This window comes from Corapipo altera, unplaced genomic scaffold (genome assembly GCF_003945725.1).
Source record: "Corapipo altera isolate COAL_440 unplaced genomic scaffold, ASM394572v1 268, whole genome shotgun sequence".
Lineage (NCBI taxonomy): Eukaryota > Metazoa > Chordata > Aves > Passeriformes > Pipridae > Corapipo > Corapipo altera.
The window spans coordinates 8662142-8677135 of NW_020884901.1; the positions used below are offsets into that span (position 1 = coordinate 8662142).

Sequence of the window (14994 nt, forward strand, 5' to 3'; positions counted from 1 at the left end):
GTTGGGTCTCAGGTTGGACCAGATGATCTCAGAGGTCTTTTCCAACATGGTTTATTCCGTGATCAATCAACTTAATTATTCTCTTTGCAATTCCTGAAGAAGGGACCAATTTTTGTGTGATCACCCTCTTGGGATGGTCAGGTTTTCTCTCCAGATGTTCCCAGCTGGATTATGTGAGTGGTCCTTCACCTCAGGGGCAACTTCACGCCCTCCTTATGCTGAGCAGAGATAGAAGCTTTTCTTTTCCTCTGCTCAAAGGGGTGTCAGAGGGTTGTAGGGACAACACAGGTGTTGTGACATTTGTCTTGGGTGCCACAGCATTAAAGGGAGGCTGCTGGTGGCAGATCACACAGCCCCCTGCCCCCATCACAGGTTACAAGTTGGCTGCTCGTCTTCCTTTTTATGAATTTATACTTGCCTATTTTAGGATGAAGGAGGACAGATTGGAAAAGGAAAATCAAACTGTGTAGAAACGAAGCATTTACATCACCCACGACCTGAGTGCTCTGCATAAGGGAAACACAAGATGAAAGACCAAATAAAAAAAAAAAAAAAGAGGCAACTATGATTCAAAGCTGCTTCTCTGAATTTCTAGTACACATTAACACCCCTCCCTCCCATTTTCCAGCACCCCAAGAAATTTCCTTTACGCCTTGTTTTCAAGAAGGGTGGCACAGCACGTTAATGTCAGACCTGGGAAGTGTCATTTTTGGAACTGAACTACGTTTTTTGGAATTAATTACAGGTAGTGCTGAGGTCAGTTCGTTTCTTCAGCTTTCATGTGCAGAAACCCTTGGCTTCAGGCCATTCTTGATCTTTCACAAATGACTTTGTTTTCCTGTGGAATAAGAATAGTCTCTCTAAGGTGGTCTGGAGCCTTCATTTTTCTTCTTAACACTTTTATAGGTGTGTTTAAACCTCCACCCTTCTGCCTGCTGTTGAATATATATATATATATATATATATATATATATATATATATATACGTCTCTGTAGGTAATTATGTGTATAGAGAGACAGACATAAAATCAGGGAAAGAGAATGGGACAGAAAGGACTGGAAAAATGTCATTTTAAGTCACACAGACCCCAACAAATCTTGATGTGCTGTGTGAGACACCTGGGCCACCCACCCCCACAAACAAATTCTGTGTGAATGCCAAAAATCCACGATCTGGGTCAGTCCATCAGTGCTCTGGAGTTTGTTCACTTCGTATTTTTAACCTAAATCATGTGGGCAGATGTTTTCACTGCCATTAAGTCACCTGTGTGGCAGTTGCTGAGTCAGAGCAGGGATTTATATTCGCTGATCTAGTCTTGAAGGCTGTTAAAAACATTAAAAAAGTGGCTCTGCCGTGCCCAGGAATCTCCCCTGCAGCCCCCGGTGTGATCCTGCACTGTCTGTTGGGGATTTCTGTCTGCTCAAAACCAGTTTTATCCCAGCTGCCCCAAGCGGTGCCTGTTGGCCCCCTCTGGTGGCAACCCCTACAGAAAGGAAAATAATAAAATAAAATAAAATAAAATAAAACCACCGGAAATTGCCCCCTCAAAGCAGATTTACCACTCACTGAGCAGGACAGGAAACCACTGAGGCATTTTAGAGGAAAACTGCACTGGTGCAGCTCCTGCTGTGGGTGTTCTGTGCAGGGACAGTCCCCTCTAACTTGGACAGGTTTGGGCAATGCTGGAAAAACTGATTTTCACACAGAGTTGTTTCCTGTGATGCTCATCATCAGATCAGTTGTGGAGATGACGCTCCACTCTCTGCAGTTTCATGTCTGGTGGCTACATTTGCACCTCAAGGACACCTACCTGAGGTGCCAGCAGCTGCCTTTCTCCTCAGCCAGGGCTGGGGCAGAGAATAGAATCCCAGAATCATTGAGGTTGGATGAGATCTCCAAGATTAAGCCCAACCTGTGTCCAATTCCCACCTTGTCCCCCAGCCCAGAGCACTGGGTGCCACATCCAGTCCTTCCCTGGACACCTCCAGGGGTGGGGACTCCAAACCTCCCTGGGCAGCCCCTTCCAAGGCCTTACCACCCTTCAGGGGAGAAATTCTTCCTGAAGTTGTGATGGTTTGAGGCTGAGCAGAAACACAGGGGAGCCTGGAGGCTTCTTTTTAATTGAAGACCTTCCTTTGAGGACAGAGGAGCAGGGAGCTGCTCCCCACGGAGCTGCCATGGGCACAGGCTCTTGGAGAGCTCTGGACTTAGTTAAGCTGAGCCCAGGCCCGTTCAGGGGGGAGTGTGGTTTGGAAATGTGTTTTCTTGGACTTTCTAGAGGTAGATACACATGTCATAGAATCCCAGACTGGTTTAGGTTGGAAGGGACCTTAAAGGTCATCTTATTCCACCCCCTGCCATAGGCAGGGACACCTTCCACTAGCCCAGGTTGCTCCAAGCCCCGTCCAACCTGGCCTTGGACACTTCCAGGGATGGGGCAGCCACAGCTTCTCTGGGCAACCTGTGCCAGGGCCTCCCCACCGTCACAGTGGTCAGAGATGTCTGGTTAGATGAATATTCACCACTCTGACACAGGAATTCACAATGACCCTTTAGCAGTCCCACTCTGTCTCAGGTTGAGAAAATTCCTTGTAAAACGATTAAGAGAAACAAGAATGAAATTACTTTCACTGACAAGCGATTATTTTCTCTATTAGAGCAAACTCATATTATTCTGCTTGCTGAGTAAAGACTGAGATCCTTCCTCATCAGTACCCAGATCACTCCAGAGAGGGTGAAATTCATTGTCAGGAATTATTTCTGAGCTGCCACTGTAGAATATAATCTATTTGGGCTCCCACTGGGTGATTTTTTGCGTTCCAAACAACAGCATTACATGCAACATTTCTGCTGTTAGAAAAGACAGAAGTAATGCCAGTAATATTTCAAAGGAAGTTCTAAAGTTTTATTTCAATCTCTACTCAGCTGTCACGAAAATAAATTGCATTAGTATCTGCTGGTTTTACTTGCTGGAAGACTTCCCAGGGGAGAGCACAATAAATTAGTTCCTTTTAATTTTGTTTCTGTTGCCCTGACTACAAAACAGGCTGTGGGACATCACCCTTGTCCCTCACACCAGCTCTGAGGGAGGTTTGCAAGGTGACCACCTCACTGGTGGCAATGTCTCAATTGCTTTATCAAACACTTCTCTATTAAATGATTTAATGCAGTGTAATCTCTTTGGGGACAGAGCATCCCCTTCCTGTCATGTAAAAATTCCTTTTATTATCCACAGAGGGCAGAAATGCTCATATATTACTTTGAGAAATAACAGTTCTCTGTGCCCTGAGTGTGTGAGAGAGGGGCAGCCCAGAGCAGGGGGCAAAGAAAGGTGCTGAGAGGTTCTGGCAGAGGGTCCTTGGGAGTGTTTTCAGCCAAAACTCTTCTCAGTCCCAGATGTGATGATATGTGTGCACAGAGTCTGTGAGAGTTTGTGAGGGAGGATGTGGGGTAGGGGACAAAAAGCTTGGAAACACCTGATTTTTGAAATCATATCAGTTTCTGTTCATCTCCTACCCCAGCAGCTTTCCTGCACAGCTTAGGAAGGTCACCTGGAGAAATCCTGTCTCGACAGGTAACTCTGCCCGTTCCTTACTCAGGCGTGGGAGGAGGAAAATGAACAAATGACTTTTTACAGATATCTAATTCACTGGAGAACCACAGAGTCATTTAAACTGGAAAAGAACTCCAATGGCATCAAGTCCAAGCATTAACCCAGCACTGCCAGGTCCACTTGGAAGCACCTCTGCCACCTCTGCAGGACACAGGATTTGGCATTAGACCAAAGCATTGCTTTGCTGGGAGCAGACACAGCTCTACACTTCAGCATGGCTGAGAACATGGTCACATTAGGCCAAACTCTAATTAAAACTATTCCTAAATATTTAAGACTAAAACATGAAGTACCACAAACAGCCCCAACATGACTTCTCTCACTGTCCAACCATCTTCCTTCTCCCCACACCACCTGCTATTCAATTTACACACAGAAATGAAGTGCTCATGTTGTAAGACCACTGTGGATGAAGTTTTTTCCCGTGATGTGCCTCATTTCTCCCAGGAGATATCAGATGTTCTGGTAAAGCTGGTATCAGGTTCCCAGCTTTCTTCTTCTTGGACATGCTGGTGGGAAGAGGCTCCCCAGGGGAAGTGGTCACGGCACCAAATCTGACAGAGCTCAAGGAGCAGCTGGAGGATGTTCTCAGTCAGATGGTTTAATTTTAGGTAGTCCTGTGAGGAGCAGGGAGTTGGTCTTGATGATCCTTATGGGATCCAAACATTCTGTAGATCTGTGGTAAGCTGGACTTAGCCTGGTTAGTCTCCACAATTAGTTTGTACCCAGGTAAGAGGAGCTGTTTTAGCCTCGATACCAAAAATCACGGTGGGACCACTTGGTGTGTGACAGTGAAAGGATGTGACACAGAATTTCCAGCACTGAGGAACCCTCAGGGTCTTTCCTCAGCTCTTGGGAGAACTTTTTGCTCCTGGAGGGCATCACTGGAGGTTTCTGAGCTGTCAGTGACTTCATTTGTGTAGAATGTTTGTAAGCAAGCGCAGCCCTCAGGGTCGTGTCTGGTGGCAGAGCTGTGGTGAATCAGAGGCAAGACCTCAGAGGAATCCTGCTGCATTCCAGCCTTGGAGCTTGTTTCCTGGGAAGTTCTGATGTCATGCTGATGGAGGACAATCTCCTGCACCATTTTGACCCCTGGTTTTACATCCCAGCAAGAAGTAGGAGCAGAGGTGAGGCAGGACAACATTGTCATGCTCAGACCTGTTTGGGGGCTTCAACCTCATCTTCCCAGGGACAAACTCTGGCTCTCAAGGGTGTCCATCCCACTCTGGCCACTCCATGGAGATTTTCAGGGCTTGTTCCTCTGAAACAGCCCCAACAGAACCCACACACATTTCTAACTGCCCTGAGAGAATCACTGACTGCGTCAGAAATGTTAGAAAACATTCTGTGTGAGAAAAACATGTTAGAAAAACAGATCTGTAGTAAGGGAAACACTTTAGATCCATTTTTAAAGCAGGGTTGCACTTGAACATGGATATGCCCTGCTCCCAGGATAACCATCCCTTCTCTTTGTTCTCTTTCAGGCACCTGATCCTGCCATGGAGGGCATCAAAAAACCCATCAGGACAGGTAAGACACCTAAACAATACATGTGATTTGACTCATCTCTAATGCAAACACCGCCCAGGGTCACGAATAAGCCAATTGTGCACATCTTAACATTTCACATTAAGTCTCCTCTTGGTGAAGAGCCAAAGTAGTGGGGAAAAAAAATAAAACTAATAAGAAGAAAGCTTTCAAATTACTCAGTACATCCAGAAGCCAGTGCATGGTTGAGGAAATAACAAATATATGTGAATGTGCCCTGGAGGAGCCTTTTTGCCAGATGATGTGAACATCAATGTGACTTTTAGGTCTTATTTTAAGGGCTGCTCTTACACGTGTGTGTTGTGTCCATATCTTCACAAGGCAGGGGGGAAAAGGTGTTGCCACATATTTCAGTACAGCTGAAACTCTTCCTGTGGTCCCTCTGGCCTGGAGCAGTCCCGTGTTTCCTGCTGGTCTGTGGGGCAAAGGGAGATCCAGAAGGGACAAGTGTTCTTACAGCACCAAAAGGCACGAGCAAGGAATTGAAACAGGCAGTGTGAGCACAGGGAGCCCAAAATAGGAAAAACCTGCCTAGCAGAGACAGTGTACCATGGTTTTGCTTTTGCTGAGTGTAAATCAGGACGAGAACTATTTATTGCACTGACATTGGCTCCCTGGGTACACGGCTCTTAGCACCAAGGATTTGACTTCTTGCAGATCTAAGTTCATGTTCAGATCCAGAGGAGAGAAGATGCCATTGTCTTCTGCCACAGATGGGAAAAGTGAAGCCCAGTGTTCATCTAGAAGTGGTGCAGAATGGGAGATTGAAGGTCACTTGGCTTGTTCAGCTGGAGAAGAGGAGACTGAGGTTGGACCTCACCGGGGCCTGCGGCTCCTCCCGAGGGGCAGCTCCAATCTCTGCTCCCTGTGAGCAGGGACAGCACCCAGGGAATGGCTGGAGCTGTGTCAGGGCAGGGTCAGGCTGGATCTCAAGAAAAGGTTCTTCCCCCAGAGGGTGGTTGGCACTGACCAGGCTCCCCAGGGCAGTGGGCACAGCACCAAGGCTGCCAGAGCTCCAGGAGGGTTTGGACAATGCTCTGAGGGACAGGGTGGGATTGTTGGGGTGTCTGTGCAGGGCCAGGAGCTGGACTGGATGATCCTTGTGGGTCCCTCCAGCTCAGGATATTCTGTGATTCCCTGATTCTAAGTAACAAAAGTTCAAGGCCCAGAGAGTCCCAATAACGACCTTTTTTGCATCATTTGGACAACGCTTACTGTATTTTGGATAATTTTTGAATACTTGGCTCTCCCATTCTGGGCTTGTTTCCTAGCCCAGGGGGCAATTTCCTGAGGCTCCCTCACAGGGAGCTCTGTCATCTGCTGCCAGGTATCACCTCCTGACCACTAAGCAAGGAGCTGTGGCAAGTGCTGCAAGGTCCTACCCAGAAACAGAGGTAGAAGAAACATTGCAGGAGGGGGGCTGTGCTGAGGCTGAAGCTGCTGTGGACTTAGATTTGGATCTGTCTCTGCCCAGGTGTTGATAATGTGGTTTGAATGTGTTTTGTGCCCAAGTTGTTCAAACCAGAGCTTTGAAGTTGTTAAAATGGGCAAGTTAAAAAACCAGCACTGCCCAGCTGCCAGCTGGGTGCTCAGCCTGGCACCAGCCCTGGGTTGGTACCTGCTGGTGCCAAACATCTCAGAGATGCTGGTGGGGGATGCAGGACTGCACCCCATACCTGGGAGTGTCCAAGGCCAGGTTGGACGGGGTTTGGAGCAACCTGGGCTAGTGGAAGGTGTCCCTGCTCATGGCAGGGGGTGGAACTGGGTGATCTTCCAGGTCCCTTCCAACCCAAACCAGTCTGGGATTCTGTGGTGCTCCAGTTCCATGGTGAGACGAGCTGGAGTTCACTCAGGTAGAGACTGAAATGCCAATGGGCACAAGTCCAGACCCAGCTACAACCCTGAATTAATTTTGTCTTATCAAAGCAGGAAAACACAATGACTTCATTGAGATCTCCAACGAGATTATATCCTATTGTCAACTAACCACCAGTGGGCACTAAAGCAGATTTATGGGAGGTTTATGGCCCTGACTCAGCTGTCAGCCCTCAATGGATGGGCCTGCAGGAATCTGCAAGCACAAGCTCAGAGTGATGCAATGTCAGCTAATTAAATGTTTGTGTGAAAAATGCCATCAGTCTCCTCAAATCCCCCGTGCCACTGTCAGGGGAGCACCTGAGCAACGGGGGGGGAAGAATGAAATCCATCACCCACTAAACGGCCGTGAAATGTTCTCTGTGGAATTATTCCTCTGTGGAAACTCATCCCCAGTTTGTAAATATTGGTTCATATTTTAATATGGACCAGAAGGGTGTTGTGGTTTGGTTCATTTTTTAGAGGGAGAACTAAGTCACAGAGAAATTTATAACCTTCAGACTTTGGAGAGGCTCAGCCCTCATCATCTCCTTGTTGTCCTCTCCGAGCCTCACTTCCCCACCAATCCTGGGCTGATGGCTTTTCTTGTTATTTGAACTGCAAAGATTTGGTACTTAAATCTCTCCTCATTTGCAAAAGGAAAAAAACCTGCAGGTACATATCCACACACACACTTTACAGGTATTTTTGTCTGGCAGGAAGATCCATTTGCAGATGATGGAGAGACCAGGAAAGGAAATCCACCACCCCATTCATAGTTACAATGGGAAATAGGTTCCCAAATCAGAATCTGGCTTGGAGAAATTAATATAATACAGGTGACAGTCACATACTCGATGCCACAAAGTAAATCAGGCTGAAACCAGTGAACTAAGAAGCCTTTTAGGATTTGCAGCAATATCTCAGAGGGCACCTTGGTCTTCTGCAATTAAATCTGATCTCTTCCAAGCTGGAATTCTCCCAGTGCAACACTCTGGGGAGCACCTGAGGGAGCTGGGGGGGCTCAGCCTGGAGAAAAGGAGGCTCAGGGGGGACCTTCTGGCTCTGCAACTCCCTGACAGGAGGGGGGAGCCGGGGGGTGGGGGGGAAGGGTTGGGCTCTGCTCCCAGGGAACAAGGGACAGGGGGAGAGGGAACAGCCTCAAACTGTGCCAGGGGAGGGTCAGGTTGGACATCAGGAGGAATTTCTTCCTGGAAAGGGTGGTCAGCCATTGGAATGGGCTGCCCAGGGAGGTTTGGAGTGCCCAGCCCTGGAGGTGTCCAAGGAAGGACTGGCTGTGGCACTCAGTGCTCTGGGCCGGGGGACAAGGTTGGCATCGGGCACAGGTTGGGCTTGATGGTCTGGGAGGGCTTTTCCAACCTCAGTGATTCTGGTATTCTGTGATTCTGTGATGACACTGCAGGTCATCAGTCACTAATCCCATGACAGAGGGTTCTTCAGAAACGGAGATTTCACCCTTAGACCATACAAAATTTTTGCCTTCTCCCCCTCAGCAATGTGTCTGGGTGCACATGGGTGGCACTGTCTGAGGTCTATCTGCTCTGGGAAGGTCAGGGCAGGGGAGTTCTGTCTCTCACCTTTAAAAATTTGGGCAAGCCTGGGCTTACACATGCTGGAAAGAGAGCACAGGCAGGAAACTGCAGCCACACACATTCCAGTTAGTCATAGTGGGAGCTGGTTGCTTGTTTAATTGATAATGGGATGATTGGTGTTGCTCAAAATGCTAAATGTTAGATCTTCCCTCCCACCAATACTTAAAACACAAGTTATAGATGAATATATATATATATATATATAAATAGCTCATGGGATTGTGTGACCTGTGCTACACTGAGCATGTTAGAGATTTGAATAGTTTTGGCCTTAAACACAAGTTATTGATGAATATATATATATGTGTGTGTGTATATATATTATATATGTATATATATGTTTATATGTATATATGTATTTATATATATGTGTGTGTATATATATGTATATGAATAGCTCATGACATTATGTGACCTGTGCTACATTGAGTATTTTAGAGATTTGAATAGTTTTGGCCTTAAACACAAGTTATATATTAATATATATATATATGTCATAATGTCGTGAACTTTATATATATATGTATGTATATATATACACATATAAATAGCTGATGACATTATGTGACCTGTGCTACACTGAGCATGTTAGAGACTTGAACAATTTTGGCCTTAAACTCTACAAGTTTTGCAGTGGTCAGGTGTGCAGTGATGAATTCATAAGATATTCCTCCTAAATTTTTGGGGAAAAAAAGGGATATTTCTTTAGTTTATGATTTTGGGAAGGAGGGGAAATTGGCAGCTGAGTTCAGTCCCCTTTCAGTGCTCAGGAGCAGGGACACCCTTGGGCTCTTGAGGACCGAAGGACTCAGTGTGTGGGTGCCAGGCACAGCCAGGAGCAGAGCCCAGCTCTGTCCCTGAGCTCAGGAGGGGATGTCACCCAGCTGGAATTGTCACAGCATCGTGGGCTGGGACAGTCCTTCAGCACCAGCCAGTGCTGTTTGCAGGGCACTGAGCTGGGAGGAGAGTGCTAAAGATACAGGGATTTCAGAGAGTGGCTGCTGAGAAATGAAATTAGGCAAATCCTGCTGCCTCTGGCGTGCTGACAGAGATGGATGATGTCCCCTTGCCTAATTTTTTAAGCACTTAAATCCATGGGGGTTGCAGAGGGAATGAAAGCTGCTTGTTGCCTCCTTGTACTCCTTTACTTCACAAACCATATTCAGGTTTTTGACCTGCTCTTGTGTCTGCCACACTCAGCCTCCAGCCAGCTGTGGTGCCACCCACAGGGCACTGGAATGTCACAGCAAGGGCTGACTGGGACCAGGACACCCTTCAGAAGCCCCATCTGAGGGGCTTTCCGTGTCTGGGCAGCAACACCTTCCGTGCTGAGACGCCACTTTCAGCTCTTGGTTTGTGCCCTTTGGTGGCACTCCTGTCATACCCATCTCACAGTGGGGAAACGGAGGCAGCCAGCAGTGAGGAGAGTTTTCCAGGCAGAGTCACATCCTCGTGGACCTGCCTGGCACCATCCACCTCTCCCAAACCTGTTCTTCCTGGCTGGACAAGGTGCTGCTGTGTTTTGATGAGACTCTTTCCAATTTGCACCTCAGGGGGAAATCCTGAGGGTTCAGTGAGGCTGCAGCTCCCATTTCCCAGCCCTGCTGTGGATCCCTTTGGCCTGGGGAAGAAAAGCTGCATTAAGCTCATGGAAACAGTCTGGCCCTTTTTCTCACCCTCTGGATGTCATCCTGTGGTAAGAAGGGTCAGGGAGACAAAAATGAGTTGTCACCTCCTTCTTTAGGGCAAAATAGCTTAAGTGGTCTTACTTGAAGCAGATGATCTCCAGCTTCTGTGCATCACACCACGAAAGCAGGGTGGTCTCCTCGGTACTTAGTCCCAAATGTGGCTTTGTCTTTCCTCCTCCTCACAGTATTTTTAAGCTCCTATAATCCTATTGATTTCAGAGGGATTACTCCTGATTTACACAGTGAACAGTGCAAAGCCAATTAGGTGATGTGATCGAACACATCCATCGATCACTCCTGAAACTCTGCTAATTTCAGCCTCTCTTGGCTTCAGCTGAAATGTTTCAGATAAAAGAATTAACTTGAGAAATAAGAAAACAGTTATAAGCTGCTTCAGCAGAGCAAGAACCAGAACAGCCGTCATAAAATGATGTATTTTTTTTTCATCACTTGCCTTCCGAAAAACACAGGATAAATGGTTTAAATGCAGGCACACGAAATTTGCTGACAGCAATAAATGTGAGTACAGCTTTGGAAATGCAAAGTGCAGCCAGATCTGCCAGGGGAGATCTCTGGAGGTGCCATGAACACCCTGAGACAGCTCAGGACTGGCCAAGCTCGGGGCAGCTCCAGGCTGGTTGTGGGCAGGCTCAGCACTTTGCTCACCCGGCAGATGTTGCAGCTTCCAAGGTCTGCTTGTGCAGCAGGGGATTTTCAGCTTTATAGGGTAAACCCCCTAAATGCCACTGAGCTTCTGCAAAGAATCCCTTCTGGCCTTTATTTCAAACTGAAGCTGTTATAGTGTTATCAAGTCTTTGGTAACACGGAGTCAGCACCCTGAGCTCACTCACACTACTTGTCCTGCCAGGAAGGTTCTCGCCCGTCCTTTGCCCTATCTCCCCATCTCTGCAGTGCCTGTGCCCTCACCTAAACACTATATTGACATGACTAACACTAGGAAAGTAGGCTTTGTTTTCTCTTTGGGGATTTCCAGTGTGTTGAAGGGACTTTGGTGCGTGGCTTACTCATTGTTGGAGCACTGTGAGCTCCTGCTTTCCCCAAAAGTGTTTCAACCATGAAATCAGAGAAAGATTGCAATTTTTTAAAGATTCACAGCCTCCTTCTCCAACAGAGAATGCAAAGGGTGCAATGCACACACAAACACACCCAGACAGGGGACTTGTGTGGGAGCAGCTTCTCCCTGATTTATCCATCCTCCTGACCAAGTCTCCCTTCGAAATCTGGCCAGGCAGTTACTGTGAGAGTTTGGAGACTTTTATCTCTTTTTATTACCCTTAGTTTCAGGAATCCTACAAAACTTATGATTATTGTCTCGCTCTGCATTTAATAGACTGCCTCTTGTTAGAATCATTGAATCACAGAATATCCTGAGCTGGAAGGGACCCACAGGGATAATCCAGTCCAACCCCTGGCCCTGCACAGACACCCCAACAATCCCACCCTGTCCCTCAGAGCCTTGTCCAAACTCTCCTGGAGCTCTGGCAGCCTTGGTGCTGTGCCCACTGCCCTGGGGAGCCTGGTCAGTGCCCAACCAGCCTCTGGGGGAAGAACCTTTTCCTGAGATCCAACCTGACCCTGCCCTGACACAGCTCCAGCCATTCCCTGGGTGCTGTCCCTGCTCACAGGGAGCAGAAATCAGAGCTGCCCCTCGGGAGAAGCTGCAGATCCTGAAGGGACACCCCCCACTGTCCGAGGTTGCTCCAAGCCCTGTCCAACCTGGCCTTGGACACTTCCAGGGATGGATGGTCAGTGCCTTTAACTGAACGCTCAGCACGGTGAGAGGAGGAAAAGCTCACACAGAGGAGATGGAAAGGGGGAATGTGTCTGGAAAGGAGGTGAAAATGCAAGTGGTGGGAAGCGAGGTGCAGGGTGCACGAGCTGGGACGCAGAAGCTGGAAAACCGGGATATCGTGCTGGGACGCAGGAGCTGGGTTAGTGGGATGCGGTGCCGGGGTGCAGGGAATGGAACACCGGGATGCGGTGCCGGGATGCGGAGCTGTTGGCAACCCTGCGGTGCGATCGGCGCCGGCTGCAGTGCCGGGCGCGGCCGTGGGATGGAGCCGTCCCCGCATCCCGTGGGATGGAGCCGTCCCCGCATCCCGTGGGATGTTCCCGTCTCCCCGCAGCTCCGCCGGGGCAGCCCCGGCGCCCCCCCGTCCCGGCGCTTTGGATTTGGGGGCATTCCCGTGACACGGGCGCCGGCTGTGGCCAGATCCTGCCCTCGGGTTGGGCAGCAGCAGCTTTCGGGTCCCCAGTGCCCAGAGAAGCTGTGGCTGCTCCAGCCCTGTAAGTGTCCAGGGCAAGGTTGGACAAGGCTTGGAGCAACCTGGGCTAGTGGAAGGTGTCCCTGCCCATGGCAGGGGGTGGGAGTGGATGGGCTTTAAAGTCCCTTCGACCAAACGAGTCTGTGATTCTATGACCAATCTCACCTAAAGTCCCGGTGAAATCCACATGAGAGAACAGAGCAACATTCCAAAAATACCCAAAGAGCCATTTTCAGAAGTATGCTCCAGTTAAATGTTTAAAAGCTTCCTGTAATTGCATCATAAAAATCATTTGGATAAATTAAACTTACCTGCACACAATTTGTATTTCACATAACCATAGAATCCCAGAATGGTTTGGGTTGGAAGGGACCTCAAAAATCATCTCATTCCACCCCCTGCCATGGGCAGGGACACCTTCCACCAGCCCAGGTTGCTCCAAGCCCTGTCCAGCCTGGCCTTGGACACTTCCAGGGATCCAGGGGCAGCCACAGCTTCTCTGGGCAACCTGGGCCAGGGCCTCCCCACCCTCATTGTAAAAAGTCTTCATCCTTACATCTAATCCAAATTGACCCTCTTAGTTTAAAAGTTTTATCTCTGTTTGTAAGAAGGAGAATAACAAATCTAATTTGTTTGGCTGAGAGCTGCAATCTGCCAGAGCTTTGAAATGTTACAGGTTTGCCAATCGAGTTACACGGCTGTGAATTCCCGGTGCAGATCAGATATTATCAGCCAAGGAGTAAAAAACAGCTCCTCCCTGCTGCTCCAGCTGCTGCTGTGCAGTTTGTCCTTAGCACAGGTAGAGCAAATAACTGGGATACCAAATGCTGATGGCACTTTACAGTACCAAAAAAAAAAACCCACCAAAAAAACAAAAACAAACAAAAAACCCACAAAAAACCAAACAGAAAAAAACCCCAAAACAAAACCAACCAACCAAACAAAAAACACAAAATAAAACCCACTAATGATCACTTAATCTGTTGTTTCCTTCAGGGAACACCTTTGAAGACTATTCCAGAATCCTACAGCGTGTCCCAGCCAAGGGAGCTGCTGCCTACATGAGAGGTCAGTGAAGGGCAAGAGCTGGCTGAAGACCTGCTCCTGTTACTCACACTGGGTTTAGTGGTAAATAGTTTTGCTGCCTAAATGGGCATTTTATAGGAAAATAAATCCTGAGCTTTCCTGGAATGTGGGTCTGGTTGGCAAACCCCTGTCTGATCCTATAAACCATTTTTTAATTTGACTTTAAAAAAAGTAAAAATAAAGAACTATGTTCTGAGCACACACATGAATATAAATCTCCATTATTTCCTTTCAAATACCAAGTGGGAAATAATGGAGATGTACATTCCAGCATCTCCCTGGCTTGGATTTCCTGAGGGCTGCTTAAGTCCTTGGAAGTTTTTAACTCCCCATTTCCATGTGTGGTTTCCCAGCTGCCTGGCTTTTTCTCGGAGTATCCTGCAGGGAATTACTGAACAGGTATCTCCTTTTCCCAGCCAACACTCTGCTGGAAGTCACCTCGGGCTGAATTCAGGTCGCTGGAGCTCCTGGTAACACCTCTCTGCTTTTCCTTTCCAGTGTCCAGCCCAGGGAACAGCTCCAAGCTGAGGCTGGTGGAGAAGGGGATTTGTGAGGACATCCAGTGCAGGAGCGAAGAGCTGGTGATAAAGGAACAAGGTGTCTACTTGATCTACTGCCACCTGAACTTCCACCTCCCCAACTGTTCCAGAAGCCCCACTGACCTCAAGATAGAGCTCCTTGTGAACGACAGGGTGGACAGGCAGACGTTGTCCACGTGGTGCGAGTCAGAAACGTGCCAAGGGAAGGCTTTTAAGACCTTGTTCCAGCTCCATCTGACACACCTGAAAGTGCAGGACCGAATATCAGTGGCACTTAATCATCCTCAGTTCCTGAATGAAGATTCCCTGCCCAACGAGAACGTCCTGGGGGTGCTGAGGTACAGCGACCAGATGTGAGCAGCTCCCTGACTTCCCACCTTGCTCTGAACATCAGTAGCCTGCTTTTACTAGGCAACACCTTGGTTTTAAATGTCCTGTCTTGCCTCAGCCCCAGGGTAAACAAGGAACTTTGTGAATGTCCCAGAAAAAAAAAAACCAAACCAAACCAAAACACTGCAAGAGCCAGAGCTGGCAAAGGTTCCTGTGCTTTGGATCCAAGTGGGATTGTTGGACTACCCAGAAACAACCCACGGGTGTGCCAAGGGTTCCTCCAACCAATCTGTGCAAACACAGCTTAAAACTCAACCAGATTATGGGGAGAATAAGCAATAAGGAGACTTTTAGGGTAGCAGACTGTTGGCTGTGCTGAGGAGATGGGGAATGGAGCAGTGCTTTGACCTGGTCTTTAAAAAAAAAAACAACCTAGC

At 48.0% G+C, this 14994-nt stretch overlaps 1 protein-coding gene across 1 annotated transcript in view; it reads left to right on the forward strand.

Annotated features, from left to right (window-relative positions):
- Positions 1-14701, forward strand: part of TNFSF8 (TNF superfamily member 8) — a 17591-nt gene extending 2890 nt beyond the window's left edge. The window contains exons 2-4 of the mRNA XM_027650327.1: positions 5099-5144; positions 13599-13670; positions 14187-14701. Coding sequence (XP_027506128.1) covers positions 5099-5144; positions 13599-13670; positions 14187-14584 — 516 coding nt within the window. The 3' untranslated portion in view covers positions 14585-14701. The remainder of the gene's footprint in view (positions 1-5098; positions 5145-13598; positions 13671-14186) is intronic.
- Positions 14702-14994: the final 293 nt, after the last annotated feature.